The sequence below is a fragment of the Typha angustifolia genome, chromosome 5, assembly GCF_048772165.1.
Source record: "Typha angustifolia cultivar Huaian chromosome 5, ASM4877216v1, whole genome shotgun sequence".
NCBI classification, from domain to species: Eukaryota; Viridiplantae; Streptophyta; class Magnoliopsida; order Poales; family Typhaceae; genus Typha; species Typha angustifolia.
Genome location: NC_133243.1, coordinates 6,123,358 through 6,138,467, shown reverse-complemented (window position 1 = coordinate 6,138,467; position 15,110 = coordinate 6,123,358). Strand labels below are relative to the sequence as shown.

At 37.6% G+C, this 15,110-nt stretch overlaps 2 protein-coding genes across 2 annotated transcripts; both read left to right on the top strand.

The window, feature by feature from the left end:
* Positions 1–1,642: 1,642 nt before the first annotated feature.
* LOC140760433 (probable serine/threonine-protein kinase PBL8) lies at positions 1,643–5,165 on the top strand. The gene is made up of 6 exons (XM_073097370.1): positions 1,643–1,987; positions 2,150–2,285; positions 2,369–2,505; positions 2,973–3,096; positions 3,205–3,688; positions 4,859–5,165. Exons 1-6 carry the CDS (start codon positions 1,643–1,645, stop codon positions 5,163–5,165), a joined length of 1,533 nt encoding a protein of 510 aa, XP_072953471.1.
* Positions 5,091–6,939, top strand: LOC140760390 (probable serine/threonine-protein kinase PBL8). Its single transcript, XM_073097323.1, has 5 exons — positions 5,091–5,144; positions 5,515–5,650; positions 5,801–5,940; positions 6,084–6,207; positions 6,351–6,939. The coding sequence occupies exons 2-5, from the start codon at positions 5,524–5,526 to the stop codon at positions 6,908–6,910; spliced, it is 951 nt and encodes a 316-aa protein (XP_072953424.1). The 5' UTR covers positions 5,091–5,144; positions 5,515–5,523; the 3' UTR covers positions 6,911–6,939.
* Positions 6,940–15,110: the final 8,171 nt, after the last annotated feature.

Sequence of the window (15,110 nt, the reverse complement as noted above, 5' to 3'; positions counted from 1 at the left end):
GCAGTCAGCAACTTGACATTAGTATATCCACTGAGAACTTGCACAGAATTTTTTTGACATTTTTCATTTGACTCAACTTCCATGAAGACATGGTTAATATTGATAAAATTGTACAATATGTCCTCAACAATAACCATGATCCTCCAAGATGCTCTTCTGCATCCCTGAATGATCCTAATCACTGAAACTTCTTCTATTAATGTAATGGGAAATGTCCTAGGCATCAAGAAATCGCCGATTGACTTCTTCGTTACCTTTCATTTGGTACATAGTGAAAGAAATTAGCAATAGAGCCTTAATATGCTACGCTACATTTTTGTTTGCCTCATCTCAGAAGATTTCAACACTTGTTTTTCTCCTTGACCTTTCAAAGCAACTGAGATTAAAAAAAAAATCATCAATAGAAAATATTGAATCAGGATAAGGAAAACAAGAGGAAAGCAAATGCTTCTGAAGTTTGTTCCATCTATTTCTGATAGTAATTTAGCCTTAGGATGTTCAGAATATCTTCATGCAGACATGCTCCCCATGAGTGGAGATTCTAGCTATCAAACTTCTCTTGTTTATTCTTAACTAGCGTGAGACTTGGTCTACAAGCCAATAGAAATTTCCACCTAGAATAAGTGGATCAATTTGTATCATTCATTTCAAAATAGCAGTTCAATTGTCTATGTACCAAATGACAAGATGTTCCTTCTCCATCATCATTAATGATATTATACAACTAGAAACAAGATGCGAATATCCCCTAAATTAATTCCATGCTTCTAAGAATAAGGTTGTCTTAAAAGTGTATATATATTTGCACTATTTTCTCATAATTGATCACCAATAGACATATGGCATCAAAACAATCTCAGGAGACAACTCACCAATAGCCCATCTTAACTAGCATATGACATCTAAGTTGTCCTCGGCATCACCAAGTTCTTACTAAAAGTTGTGATTAATTAATGAGGAAATCCAAAAGATGATAGAAATAGGAGAGACAGCAAAAGCACTTGTTCCGAAATCATTCAAATTCTCTTCTTCTTCTCTCTCCTTTTGGTTTGTGTGTGTGTGTGGCAAACCAAGTCTATTTCTCGAAGTAGAACTGCTATTGGAAACACTGAATTCTTCAGAGGTATTATTAAAGATCCAACTATTCGCTTTCATCGAAAGCGATGTGACTTATTCCTTAAACAGTTTGAAATTTTAATCTACTTAGCCGAGAAAAAAAAATCTCAAATTCTTATAAGGATGCTTATTAAGGTAGTATAAAACGAAGTTGCTTGTACTCGATCATTCAACATAAGCCTTGCTAACAAAAGTCCTATCCTTTTGTTTACTCGTTTAAACCCACCAAACAGCCAACGGCCATTCCCGCCCTTTAACAATCCCACAGTTTTGATCTTTTATTTCTTTTTCTAATGACTATGTCAAGGGATCACATCAAAGAGTAAGCTAATCCTTATATATATATATACATACATATTTGCCATATATGAAACATGAACGCACGTTGAGTTGTGAATCTTTGCCCCTTTCCCTTCTCCCTCTTCCCTCTTCCTAGTTTTCCATAATCTTCTCAATTCACGTTCTGATCTCCATCAAGCCGGCCAGGAAAATAATACGTCCACACTTACCATTAAGTTGTGCAAAGATGGTGAACAATTCATGGAAGTCTTGTTTCATGGGATGCTACGGAAAGTTTGATAAGGCCACAATAAGACGAGAGAGAAGGCGTGGTGGTGACACCCCACTGCTCTCACCGGAGGACTTGTCGTTGTCGTTGACAATGGTCGGGTCGGATCTCCATGCATTCACATTCACGGAGCTCAAAGATGCAACGAGGAACTTCTCGCCGTGTAATTTCTTAGGATCAGGCGGATTCGGGCCTGTCTACAAGGGTTTTGTCGACGAGAAGTTGAGGCTTGAGCTAAAGCCACAAGCAGTTGCCGTGAAGTACCTTGATCATGAAGGTCTTCAGGGTGACAGGGAATGGCTAGTAAGGACTCTTAAGACGATGAGACTTGATCTCCACCGTCCTCTATCTGCTTAAGCTTTTACAAAGATTATTTATTTGTCTTAGAATTACAATAGTTATAAATTTGATCAGCAATTTTAAGTTTTCTAGTACTAATTTTGATCTATGTGACATATTTTTCAGGCTGAGGTTATGGTTCTTGGGCAATTGAGTCATCCACATCTGGTAGAACTTATTGGTTACTGCTACGAACAAGAGCACAGGATGTTAGTGTATGAATTCATGGCCAGGGGAAGCTTGGAGAACTATCTCTTCAGAAGTAACTTCTCTTTTTATCCTTCCCTATCGTTGTGGGTGTCAACATTTACATGATTATTATGCTTAATTTTCTTATGGCTGCAGGATCTCTTACTTCTTTACCATGGCTGACAAGATTAAAGATTGCAGTAGGAGCTGCAAAAGGTCTAGCCTTCCTTCATGAGGCTGAGAAGCCGATAATTTACCGCGATTTTAAAGCCTCCAACATATTATTAGACTCTGTAAGTCACAATCTCTGCCCCTTTGCATCCTGTGTGAAATCTATCAGGTCAGAAGATTGTGACTCATGACAACAACTAGTTTCCTGTCTCATGATTCTTATAGGAAGGTTCAGGAAGTCTCATAAGCTAATAGGAGTTGGAAGTACACCTTGATAGCTCCTTGTAACATATAATTGAGCAACCACTACAAAATATATCCTATAAGCTGATGACAGAGACTGTTCCATTTATATTTGTCCTATTTTGACCAAAATTTCTCAAAGGTATAGACAAAGATTGGTTTAATTAGGATGATGGTGACACTGATTACAAAGTTATGGCGTCCAACTAATTCTAAACCTCCCTCTTAATTTCAAATCTGTGTACTTCTTTGAAGAGGTCAAGAGAACACATGTTTGCTGCTATGCACTTACAACTTAGGCTAACATTTTGCAACTTTGATCTTATATATGTCCTTCAATTCTCAGGATTACAATGCGAAACTTTCAGACTTCGGACTCGCAAAGCAAGGTCCTGAAGACGATGAGACCCATGTCACGACGCGCATCATGGGCACACATGGCTATGCTGCACCTGAATACATCTTGACTGGTATATATGTAACATGCATACATATATAAGCTTAGTTCAGTTCAGTTCAATTCAGTTTAGTCAGATTGAGAAATTCACAACTTTATCAATCTTCCTTCTTATGTCTAGGCCATCTTACTTCGAAGAGCGATGTCTACAGCTTTGGTGTCGTATTACTTGAGATATTAACTGGACGACGGTCCATCGACAGAACAAAACGGCGCAGAGAGCAAGACCTAGTGGACTGGGCTAGACCTTACTTGAAAAATTCAGATAAGCTACACAACATTATGGACCATAGCCTTGAATTCCAGTACTCTATAAAGGGTGCACAGAAGGCTGCACTAGTAGCTTACCAATGCTTAAGTAACAACCCCAGGTCTAGGCCTCATATGAGAGAAGTTGTAGAATCCTTGGAGCCTCTTCTTGAGTTCGACGACGTAGAAATCGGTGTGTTCATATACACAGCGAAGGATGAGGAAGTTGATGCAGAGGAGATGGATAGAAAGGCCAAAGGAAGGCAGCAATATCTCCATTACAGGCATAAGCAAAGGTTTCCATGTTCAGCTATTCATGCAGAGACTTCCATTAGCTATGCTAACTCTCTTGGACAGTGCTACCAGAGATTTCCAGGCCAGGAAAGAGGAGTATAGATTACAGACTACGGCAAAGCTTGTAGTCTAAGTATTTTCAGGCATCAAATGGCAAAATGTTATCAAATCAGATCATTTTACCATTTGGTTATATGAGATGTAATAGGGAGTGATGTCAATAGGAGTTATCTTATAAATTGAAAGTGCACCTTGTGAAGATACTTTTACATAACTCCTATATAAAGCAGCAAAAAAAAAAGTTATTTACAAAACCAGTGCTTTAAAAGAATTACTTAAAAATATTCTAATGCACAAAGCTATTACTAACACAACTACTAAAGATAAATAATATACTTGATTTAAATGAACAGATGTTTTATATTTTAATTGACAGGTGTGTTTAGTATTCTAACAATTGTGATTGTCAACTATACATAATAAATACGCTGATGTCACACCTCAAATCCAAGATTAGATATAAATTGGGTTATGAACTTATGATCTTATCATCTTGAAGACCCCACCAAGCTTTTAATTGGGAAATCCAGCTTGTTTAGTTATGTGTGTCAGCCTTTGTGCCACTCCACCAAGATGTTTGGCAATTTGTAATTAGCCTATCCATGCGAGAGTTACCTACTGCCAGGAGAAGCCGCTGCCTAATTAATCAACCCATCTTCATGAACAAGGTTGGGCTGTCAACTTTTTTTCTTGCAAAGATTATATATATATATATATATTTATAGGGAATTATTTAAAAAGTATCATACATCTGTCTTTTATTATCACTGAATCCTACAATGCCAGTATTTTATCATTTACCTTTCTACATTTTATTTTTATTGGCTCAAAGTACCTGGACATTTATAATAAATTGTCTATATATAAAATACGTTAATAAACTACATTCCTTGCACTCAATCCTTTCTTCTTGCTCTTAAAAGAAGAGGCCCAAACATTTGTTTAATAGATAAAGAATTCACTGCCCATATGTTTGACACACGACTTTGAGCATCCATTGGTTTCCTTTTTCCCATTGGCAATTCTAGCTATATTTATTGATCTTCAAAGACTAATTAACATAGAAGACGTACACAATTCAATTTGGATCGATCAAGAGTTTGCAAACCAACCATCTACAAAGATATGCCGAACTTTTTATGGAGGTTAGTTTCCATTCTGTGGCATTGCAGACGAGGACACATACATGGCCGCCGGAGGATCACAAACTCCACCTCATTCCTCTCGCCTGAGGACTTGTCCTTAAAGTTAGCCGGATCGGACCTACACGTGTTCACGTACGCAGAGATGATCGCAGCGACGAAGAACTTCGCGCCGTGCAACCTCGTCGGCTCCGGCGGGTTCGGACGCGTCTACAAGGGAGTCATCGACGATGGTTTGAGGCCCCGGCTAGCGGCGCAAACGGTGGCGGTGAAGTATCTGGAGCCGGGTGGGGTTCAAGGACAGAGAGAATGGCAGGTAAAAGTTGACATGCAATAAAATAGGGAAATTTTCAACTAACACCCTGGTAAATTTGACTAAGATGACTAAACTACCAGGGGGTATTTTAGTAAATTTAGTTAGTGTGAGATTATGTTGGAAAGTATTCAAGGAGCAAACCATAATCAAAGTTAAGATTGAGTGGAATTTTGTGGAGCCGATTTTGAGTGTCTAATTGAATGTATGTCAATACAGTGATCGTGATGACTCCGATCATACCTGACTATAATATAATTGGGTCATTGGATGTGGATGATTAAAGCGTTAAGGAAATGGCAGAATATCGTATGAGAATTACAAATAACTTGAGATGGAGTGCTAATCACAGAGTTACTAAAATGTTATGCAGACTGAAGTCATGTTTCTTGGGCGACTAAGGCATCCGAATCTGGTGAAATTGATCGGTTATTGCTACGAAAAGGAGCACCGGATGATAGTGTACGAGTTTGTAGCCGAGGGAAGCTTGGAGACCCATCTCTTTAGAAGTACAATCTATTTCCCTTTTCCACGTTTATGATTTCAGATGGCATTTAATTGTTCAGAGATATATGCGTCTAAATTAGATTGCTCATGGAAACAGCTCACGTATAAAACTCGTCGAGTTTTGAGCTCAATTTTCTTATATGCGCACGCAGAGCCCCTCTGTGATCCTTTGCCATGGCGGACGAGATTGAAGATTGCAGTAGGAGCAGCGAAAGGCCTCGCCTTCCTCCACGAAGCCGAGAAACCCGTCATCTATCGTGATTTCAAAGCCTCAAACATATTGTTAGACCCTGTCTTAGGCTCTGTTTCTGTAAGTCTCCACCTCTGCTCCCTTCTCTCCTGCATTTAGTCCACAAGATTGTGACAGATCTGTGTGTTGGTTTCTGGCTCAAATTTGCAATCCTCATGTCAATAAGATCAGAATTAACCTCTCAGGATTACACGGCAAAGCTTTCGGATTTTGGACTTGCAAAGGATGGCCCAGAAGGAGATGACACCCACATCAGTACGAGCGTCATGGGCACGCATGGCTACGTCGCACCGGAGTACGTCTTGACCGGTATGCATTAGAATTCTCATTCAGTTCATATGCATTAGAATTCGCATTTTGATGGCCTGCGATGATGATAGAGATAATCGACGAATCTTCTAAATCTGATTGATAGTTATTAAGCATCGATCTGAATGATAACTTGTTTCCAGGACATCTCACAGCAATGAGCGACGTCTACAGCTTCGGAGTTGTATTACTGGAGTTGTTAACCGGACGACAATGTTTCGATGGAACGCGGCGATGCAGAGAGCGAGACCTTGTGTGTTGGGCTAAACGTTATTTGAGACGGCCTAAGAAAAAGCTGTACAAAATTATGGATCCTAGACTTCAATACTACTGTCAAAAGGATGCAGAGAAGGCTGCCATGGTGGCTTGCAAATGCCTAAGTAGCAACCGGAAGTTGAGGCCGAGAATGAGAGATGTTGTTGAGGCTTTGGAGCCTCTTCTGGAGTCGAACTATGCACCGACCAGCCCTGCCGTCGGCCCGGTGGTGACGGTGGAGGAAGACGACGAAGAAGGCGATGAAGAGAAGAGGGATGGAGAGATTATAGAGATCATGAGTAATGGACATAAAAGAGCATCAAAGTTTCGTTATAGGTGCAAGCAAAGGTTCCCAAGTTCAGCTATCCATGCTGAGACTACTACGGACTTCACAAGCTCAGTGAATCATGATCAGAGATGCCCAGGTGACCAGGAAAGAGGGGCATAAGCCACGGAACAAGTATAGTCAAAAGTTTATATAAAGATCAAGTGACAAAATTTATACTCCTGAGTCCATTAACTGTGTAAGTAAAATCATCAATCAATATGAAAAATATGTAATAATGTACACTTTCCTCAATAACCTAGATGATTTCTAGGCTAATAGAAAAAGGTAAAGCTTTCGGATTTCAATAACAGTGACGTCTTGACCTGTCTGCATTAAAATCTCATTCAGGAAGGAATACTATGCAATTACTGTGATAACCATTCTGAACTCTTAACACTACTTCAAAAATTAGGCTCTCTTATCTTGTTTACAACTGTTTTTTTTTTAGAATTACCATGCTTGCATTTGGATGACCTTCTATAAATTTTACGCTAAAAAATGATAAAAAGAATGAATGATTATACTTCCCTCGTAATATATCCAACATATGTGCATATCATATAATTGTAATTTGTTAAGCAAATGAAGGATAACTTGCGTCCAGGGCATCTCCATTAATCTCAATCAAATGTTACAAGTTTGATACACGGGGAAATGATAAGCTTGAAGTCACTACCAACAAAACAAAGAAAAGGAAGTACTGAGCTCAGAGTACGTACAAGATATATAAGTGGAACAACATCCAAATTGCTCCAGAATAATAGGCCAGATAAATTAAAGCTTCAGGTAGTGCAAAGCTTCAATCAACTAGAGGGATGATGCAAAATACAAAGTCCTCAAAGCTCTAATGACTTTTCTAATACAACAGAGATATGCTCTCTATCAATACCCTCTCGTTTGATATCTTATAAATTCAACACAGAGATATTTATAGGTGTAACTTGGAAGGCAAAAATCTAAACCGTCACACCATGAATTTGAATGAAGTCAGGCGTTGGAATGGGCTTGTGAACGCCCATGTTTAATTTGAGCCAAGAAAATTTATTATCAAAGTTTGTATGAAGATCAACTGAGAAAATTCATATTCCATATACTATGTAAATAAATCATCAACCACTATGAATCAACAATGTAATTGCGACTAATCAACATGATGTGAGAAAAAAAAGTGCATAACTTCCCAAAAGAGAAATAGGATCAACAGCAATCGCTGAATGAAAAATTGATATGGATTGGTTGATCTCTGTGGCATCTTCATATGGATTTATTCTCAGAAGAATCGAAAATTGCCATAACAAAGGTGCTCAAAGATTTGAAAACATAGAATGAGAAATGATACACTATCAGTTGATTCCTACTGCTATTTGAGGTAGTAATAACAAGACAATCAAGGAGATATACTAATTTCCCTCTCTGTTTCTTCTCATAGAAGAAGTCTCAGCTGAAGACATACAGAGAGGGAAGATCAGTAACCGATGCTAAGGAATTCTAAAGATCTCATAACTTATAACGATAACAATAACAAAAGAAGATCTGTTCACCGTCCAAATTCTTATCACATCATGTGGGGGTGGGAGGGGGGAATCGATCGAGATGCTGCTCCACCCGCGCGCTGACGATGAAGAACATGGCGAGGTTTCCGGCAACCTTGAGAAGAGTGAACGCATTCAAACCCAAGAACTCGACCGGGCCTTGACTGTAGTGGATGCTGACGAGCATCACGGAGAGATAGAAGAAGAGCACGGCAAGACATGCGAGCACGTGGGTGTCCTGGCTTAAGACGCCATTGATGATGCTCAGGTAGCCGTAGAAGTTGATGGCCTTGTCAACGTGTTCAAGCGTGATGACAAGGACCGGCGTCCTACGCCAGTTGATGAATCCTTCGTTGTTAGGTTCGGCCATGGAATGGAGTTCTCGGAGGAGGGGAGAAGAGGTGGGATAGATTGAATGTGAACACAAGCAAGAAATCACCAGTGAACTACAACTCCAACCAAGCTCCAAATTCTAAATTTGGAGCCCCATTGACCTCCAATTTGGCTCTAAATTTTAGAGCCTCACTGTGAAAATAGAGCCCAACTTCATTTGTCATTTCAACATTTTGAAACATTAAAATTATTCAATAATTATTATATTCAATAATTTTAATTCTATTTGTATCTTTTATTAAATAATTTAGTTAGTTAAAATGAGTATATAATTAGTTTTACTAATCAGTTTTTAATAAAAATAATACAAATTGGAAAATTCTCATCGAAATCTTTAAAATAAATCTAATATTAAACTATTTTTGAGTTAATTTAAATTTTAAATTTTTTATTATTTATAAAAATGAGTCTAATAAATTATGTGTCCTTAAATATAATTACTTAAAATTATTCTCAATATAAATATTAAATATTAAAAATTAAAATACATTATATATGAAATATATTAAAAATGAAACCAGAACCGGTGACTACGGAGATGACTTATCAGAATATTAAACATCTATTGTTTTTATTATGTTTGGTTAATTTCTGTTTATTTTATGTATTATAATTTTGATATTTTTAGTTAATGACATGTAATACTTATTTCGATGTTTATTTCGTGTAATGTAATTTCGATACATTTAATTAAAAAATTAGTAATTTAAAATTAATTCTGAAACTATTAAATATTAGTCTTATTTTAAAGATCTCAACGAAAGTTTTCTAACCATATATTTTTTATTAAAAAATAATAATATTAAAATGGCATATTAAGTAATTTAAAATAGCTAATATAATAATATATATTATATTATTATTTTAATATATATGGAGTCCAATGCATTGGCTCTTGCTCTATTTTTGGCTCTATATTTAGAACCTTTAGGTTCCAAATATAAAACCATGGTTGGAGATGCTCTAAGGGATGTCGATTGACTTTGGATACAATAAGGAAGGATTTCTTTTTCTTTTTAATATATATATATATGGAGCCATCTTGCTCCATTTTTGGCTCCACATTTATAGCCTTGGGGCTCCAAATATAAAACCATGGTCGGAGATGCTCTTAGGCGACGTCGAGGGATGTCAACATAGTCGATAACAATTGGAAATATATATATAGGAATAATATTTAGTGGGGTTGACTTTGGATACAATAAGGAAGGATTTCTTTTTCTTTTAAAAAAAAATAGTTCTTTGTTCCAAGAAATCATGCAATCCTTAAGTATCGCATTAATAGAAGTAAAAGAAAAGGAAAAAAGATGTCTTACTATAAACACTCTAAAAACATAAAGTAGGATTTTTCAGGGTGAGTTCAATATTAATCACAATGTTAATTAAATTTTGTTAGCAAATGATGGTTTTTAATATAGCTCAATGATTTTATTAAGAGTTATGATATTTTGATGCTCATAGACTGTCAGACCTAAACCGGCCAAATAAGAATCAGGCTCGAGCCAGGCGGATATGATATAAGATGGTATTTACTATTCTGTGTATGGTATTAAAAGTAGTATTAGCAGTAATATTTTCTACAAACTGTATATGGTGTATAGTATTAGAAGAATGGCTGGTTTGGTAAATGGAGACATCATAAGGACACCAGTTGCCATGCTCGCTGTGTTTAATGGTCCCATGTATGTAGTATCCAGTCCTACCAATCTGCCACATATTTTATGTGACTTGTATAATTAACATCTAATTGGTTCCAATTATATTTCACGAAATATTTGTCGCCCATCCCTTCATTCTTTTGGTAACGAATTAGAAAATGCAAGCTATCCAAATCTATGCAGAGAGAAGGAGAAAAGTCAAAGACACGAGTCAAAAACATAAGCAGAAAGATTAAAAAAATTAGAATTTAAGTATTTTTTTTTATTACTTATTCTTAACCGTTTTCTTAATAATGAACTTAGTCAAATCAAACAAACAGAGTTGTGGAGTTTTCGACTAAAATTGCCTCATATATTTATTTGCTCTGACCAAGCAACTTCGCTAATAAATTCCACAGTTGAAGACCTGAAAGACTGTGCTTGGCCTCTACCTCGCCGCCATCGAGTTATCTGCCTCGTTCCCGTCATCGAAAGAACTTCGCAAATGAATTCCATAGCTGAAGTTCCAGCAAGCCTGTGGCTCCAATCCTTTTCTCCGCCTTACTGGTGGCCTCTACCTCGTCGTCATCGAGCTTGGCCGCCACCTCGGCATCCTTGCACCGGTGCTTGTTCCACTTTTAAACGCGGGTTCCAACTTTGCCGTATTGGCGTTCTGCATTATTTGCTTTATATTTATTACCTTAATCATTTTCTTCACTTCTCTCATGCTTTTCCCACCGTTGCCGCCGGATTAACCCCGTACACCAGCGGATGCCGATGTGAAGTTCTTGGCGTGGAGCTCTCCTATGGTTTTGCAGTCGTCAATAGTGTATTCTCTCTTAATGGTCAACTCTGTTGTATTGATCTCCTTTCTTTCTGCTTCTCTGTTTCCATGTTTCTTGCTTTTGACTTTTGTTAATTGTGACCTCAAAAGGGTAATAAAGAGATACTTTAGGAAATAGTGAATTCTTTGAATTCAATTTATTTGTTGTTCTTATTCCTTTAAATCTGTTGCTTGGAATAACATATCGAACTGAACTGATGTCGCCTGAGATGGATGAATTTCAATAAGCACAATAAAAACAATAAAATTATAATGATTTTATTTGATGTCTAGAATTCATGCCTTACCATTTACGAATTATTAGGACCCCCAAATTGCCCTCTAAACATATATTTATATTAATATAAGATTATTAATTTTTTTTATCCAAACTAAGAGAAAAAAGTACGATAAATGATTTATAAAATTCTAGGAAATTTTTTTCCACCGTATTGTATCAAAAAGTTTAAAAAAAATGAATACACACGAACACAATTCTAAATTAGTTAAGCTTAAGTGAGTCAGTTCAGAATCAAATTTGACTCAAAATTAAGTTTAAGCTTGAATTTTGGTTTAAGCTCGACTCAGCTCAAGTCAACTTGAACCGGACCTCAGCCAATTTTTAAACTGAGTTATCTTGAGCCAGATTAGTTTATATAAGCTTCTTGTCTATGTTTTATTATGTTGACCATCTCTTTATATTCTTCTTCGCTGGGTATCTTCTAACTGCTAATCTATCTGTTTCATCTGAAATTTATGACCAACTTTTTCTTTTGTTCTTTATTAATTTTCTCTATTTCAATCTAAAAGTCGGAAATTATGATAGTGGTACTCCAACTCTGGAGATTGATAAAAAAATTTTGATTGTGAATGCTTAATTTACTCCATCATACAGACAGACAGTGGATTAGTCGAGGGATGCCGAGATAGTCGATAACAATTGGAAATATATAGTGGGGTTGACTTAGGAAGTAAGGAAAGATCCTGAAAGGATCCTTGTGACAATTTGTATGGAAGGAGTTTTTCTTTTCTTTTTTTTATACTTTAATCAATCCTTGCAGTAGTAAAAAGAAAAGGAAAAAAAAAAAAAAAAGCCTTACAACAATCACTCTACAAACATAAAAAGAAAAAAGGTTTCTCATGGTGGGTTCGATATTAATCACAGTTAATTAGATTTTGTGAACAAAGATGGTTTTCGATAGAGCTCAATGATTTTATTAAGAAATAATGATATTTTGATGACCTAGATTGGCCAAATAAGAATCAGGCTCCAGCCAGGCCAATATGATATAAGATGGTATTCAAGTTGTAATATTAGTATTTATATTTTCTACCGCTGTAATATGATGTATAGTACTGTTTCACCATTTGGATGGCATTTGCCATGGTCGCTGCGTATAATGGTCCATCTTGACTTTTATGTAGAGTCCTAGCAATCTGCCATATATAGTGGTGCTGTGACTTATATAATTAATATCTAATTTGTTCCGATTATATTTCACAAAATATTTGTCTCCCATTTCTTCATTCGTTTGGTTACAAATTAAGAAAGAGCAAGCAATCCAAATCCATGGAGAGAATTTAATAGTAGTAGAGAAAATTTAACCCTAGGTATGGGATTCAGTTCAGTTGTAACTTTGTAATCACGCGCCGCCACAGTTGAACGGCACGTCGTTTTTCATTTTTCCGCAATATTATATGAAGTGGGATTTAATCCCTTCCCGAAAAAGAGCAGATATCGTCGGATAGAATAATATGAATGAAAAACTTCTCGTAGGCTTAATCAGATCAAATCGTTTGATCTCTGTGTGGATATATTCTCAAATTGGTTAAGTTGTTGGCAGACTATCTCAAAATCCGCGGCACTGGAGGGAGGCGGAGAGAGAGCGGCGCGAGAAACCGACGGAGTTGGCTGGGGGGGGGGGGGGGGGGGGGGGTAGGGGGCGGGGAGGGGCGGGCGCGAGGGGGGAGGGGAAAACGGAGGTGGAAGGTAGAAGGGGCGGCGTTGGAGGAGGAGAAGGTAGCGGGCTTGGCCTAGCCGCACAAAGAGGCCGGCCAACCCCGAGCCTGACGAGGAGGGGGAGAAAAGAAGAGAAGGAGAAGAAATCGGACGAGACGAGGCGTCCGGCGGTCGGTGCGGACGGGTAGAGGCCGGCACCGGGTCAAATCGTGGCGACACGAAGGCCGAGAAGGGGATGGGTCGAGTACCAGGGCACTCGGCCCAAGCAGCGGAGACTAACGGCGGCGGGGCGGTTTGAGAGAGGACAGAAGAGACGGGTGAAAACGGGGGAGAAAGAAGGGCTAAAGGGAAACAGAGAGGAGGGGAGAGGGAGGAAGAGATATCCACAATAATAATTTAATAATACAATAATTAAACAAGAAGGTCTATTCACTGATCAAACAAACTAATTCATTCTTATTGCGATAAAGAATATTGCATCTAATTTGCTTAACGTAGTCATTGCCATGTCTAATTATGACAGGTAATAATACATTCTCTTTTTTCATGACAGCTAATACAGTAATTTCAAGCATGATTTTATTTACTTTATATATAGAACGTTATATTATATTTATAGATGATCAATAAAAAGTGAAGAGTGAAATCTCATCCCGTTGCATCATGTGGGACCGACGAACCGATCGGTATGCGGCTCCGCCGCCACGAGGAGGATGATGAGAGCCCCTGTGAGGAAGACGGCGAGCTTGGCAAGAGCGTACGCCCTCCACACCAAGTACCCGGCAGCGCCGCCACCGGCGGCGAGGCGACGCGACGGCGGACGGCCACCGGAGGCGGCGATGGTGAGATGGATTAGAACGATGTTGACGAAGAAGACGGCCAGGTTGAGGATCGCGAGCGCGACCAAGTGCAAGTCGAAGAGGCGAAAGATGGTGGTGAGGAGGTCGAAAACGGTGAGGGCGGCGGCGGTGACTCCAAGCGTGGCGACGAGGATAGGCGGCGGTGGGTTAGGCCGGCTGATTCGGCCTGGGAGGTTGAGGAATCCTCCGTTCTTTGATTCGGGCATCGGATCTTGGAGTTGGAGGAGGGGGAAGAGTCGAGAACTTATAGGATGGATCCGGACTCCAGAGTAAGGAGTCGTTGAACTATGGAGTAGGCGAGTGATTTACCTGTCTATATTTTCTTTTTATATTATTTAGTAAAATAAATTAATAATGCTACTTGTGTTATTTGTTTTCGGACGAGTTGGGAATTACTCTTTAAGGCTTTTAGCTTCTTTTTTTCCTTTTTTTTCTCTCTCCCTTTTTAAGCTCCCGATCTACGCTTAGATCTTTGCTGGTTTCTCGAAGATCTCGATGTGATTACCACGTAAGAATCAACACAGAGGATCACGTAACCATGACGTGATCCATCGAAATGCCCGCGTTTATAAGAGCATATACAAGGAGAGAGGCTCCGAAGCCCGAAATGCACCCATCTATTTATAATATATATATCTATATATTTTAAATTATTTAATAGGTTCTCTTAATTTATTAGTTTTTATGAAAAAAAAATATAGTTATAAAACTCTTATCGTGATATTTAATATAATACCAATATTTATTAGTTTTAGGAATAATTTTAAATTACTATTTAAAAAATAAATCTAAATAAATATTACTAAAAGTATCAAAATTACACTACATGTTATTACTTAAAATATCAAAATTATATTATACAAAATAATTTAAAATTAATATTATATTTATGATTCCTTATAAATTTATATAGTATAATGATAATAATACCAGATGAGAGAAAAAATTAGAAAATAAGAGAGTGATTGAATAATATTTAATTAAAATAATATTTTAAAAATGGAATAATAATTAGTAAATATTGGATGGAAAAAGAGACAGAGATACTTAGGTATTATCATATAAATATTAAGATAAGTAAATATTACCTTGTCTTTCTTTTCGTACACAATGGC

What these genes read in the sequence shown, in the direction of transcription:
- LOC140760390 (XM_073097323.1), top strand. Translation starts at nt 5,524, where the DNA reads ATGTTTCTTGGGCGACTAAGGCATCCGAATCTGGTGAAATTGATCGGT. An exon ending in GGAGACCCATCTCTTTAGAA is followed by an intron (nt 5,651 to 5,800) that starts GTACAATCTATT and finishes ATGCGCACGCAG; the next exon opens with AGCCCCTCTGTGATCCTTTG. An exon ending in CAAACATATTGTTAGACCCT is followed by an intron (nt 5,941 to 6,083) that starts GTCTTAGGCTCT and finishes TTAACCTCTCAG; the next exon opens with GATTACACGGCAAAGCTTTC.
- LOC140760433 (XM_073097370.1), top strand. Translation starts at nt 1,643, where the DNA reads ATGGTGAACAATTCATGGAAGTCTTGTTTCATGGGATGCTACGGAAAG. An exon ending in CCAACATATTATTAGACTCT is followed by an intron (nt 2,506 to 2,972) that starts GTAAGTCACAAT and finishes TTCAATTCTCAG; the next exon opens with GATTACAATGCGAAACTTTC. An exon ending in ACCTGAATACATCTTGACTG is followed by an intron (nt 3,097 to 3,204) that starts GTATATATGTAA and finishes TCTTATGTCTAG; the next exon opens with GCCATCTTACTTCGAAGAGC.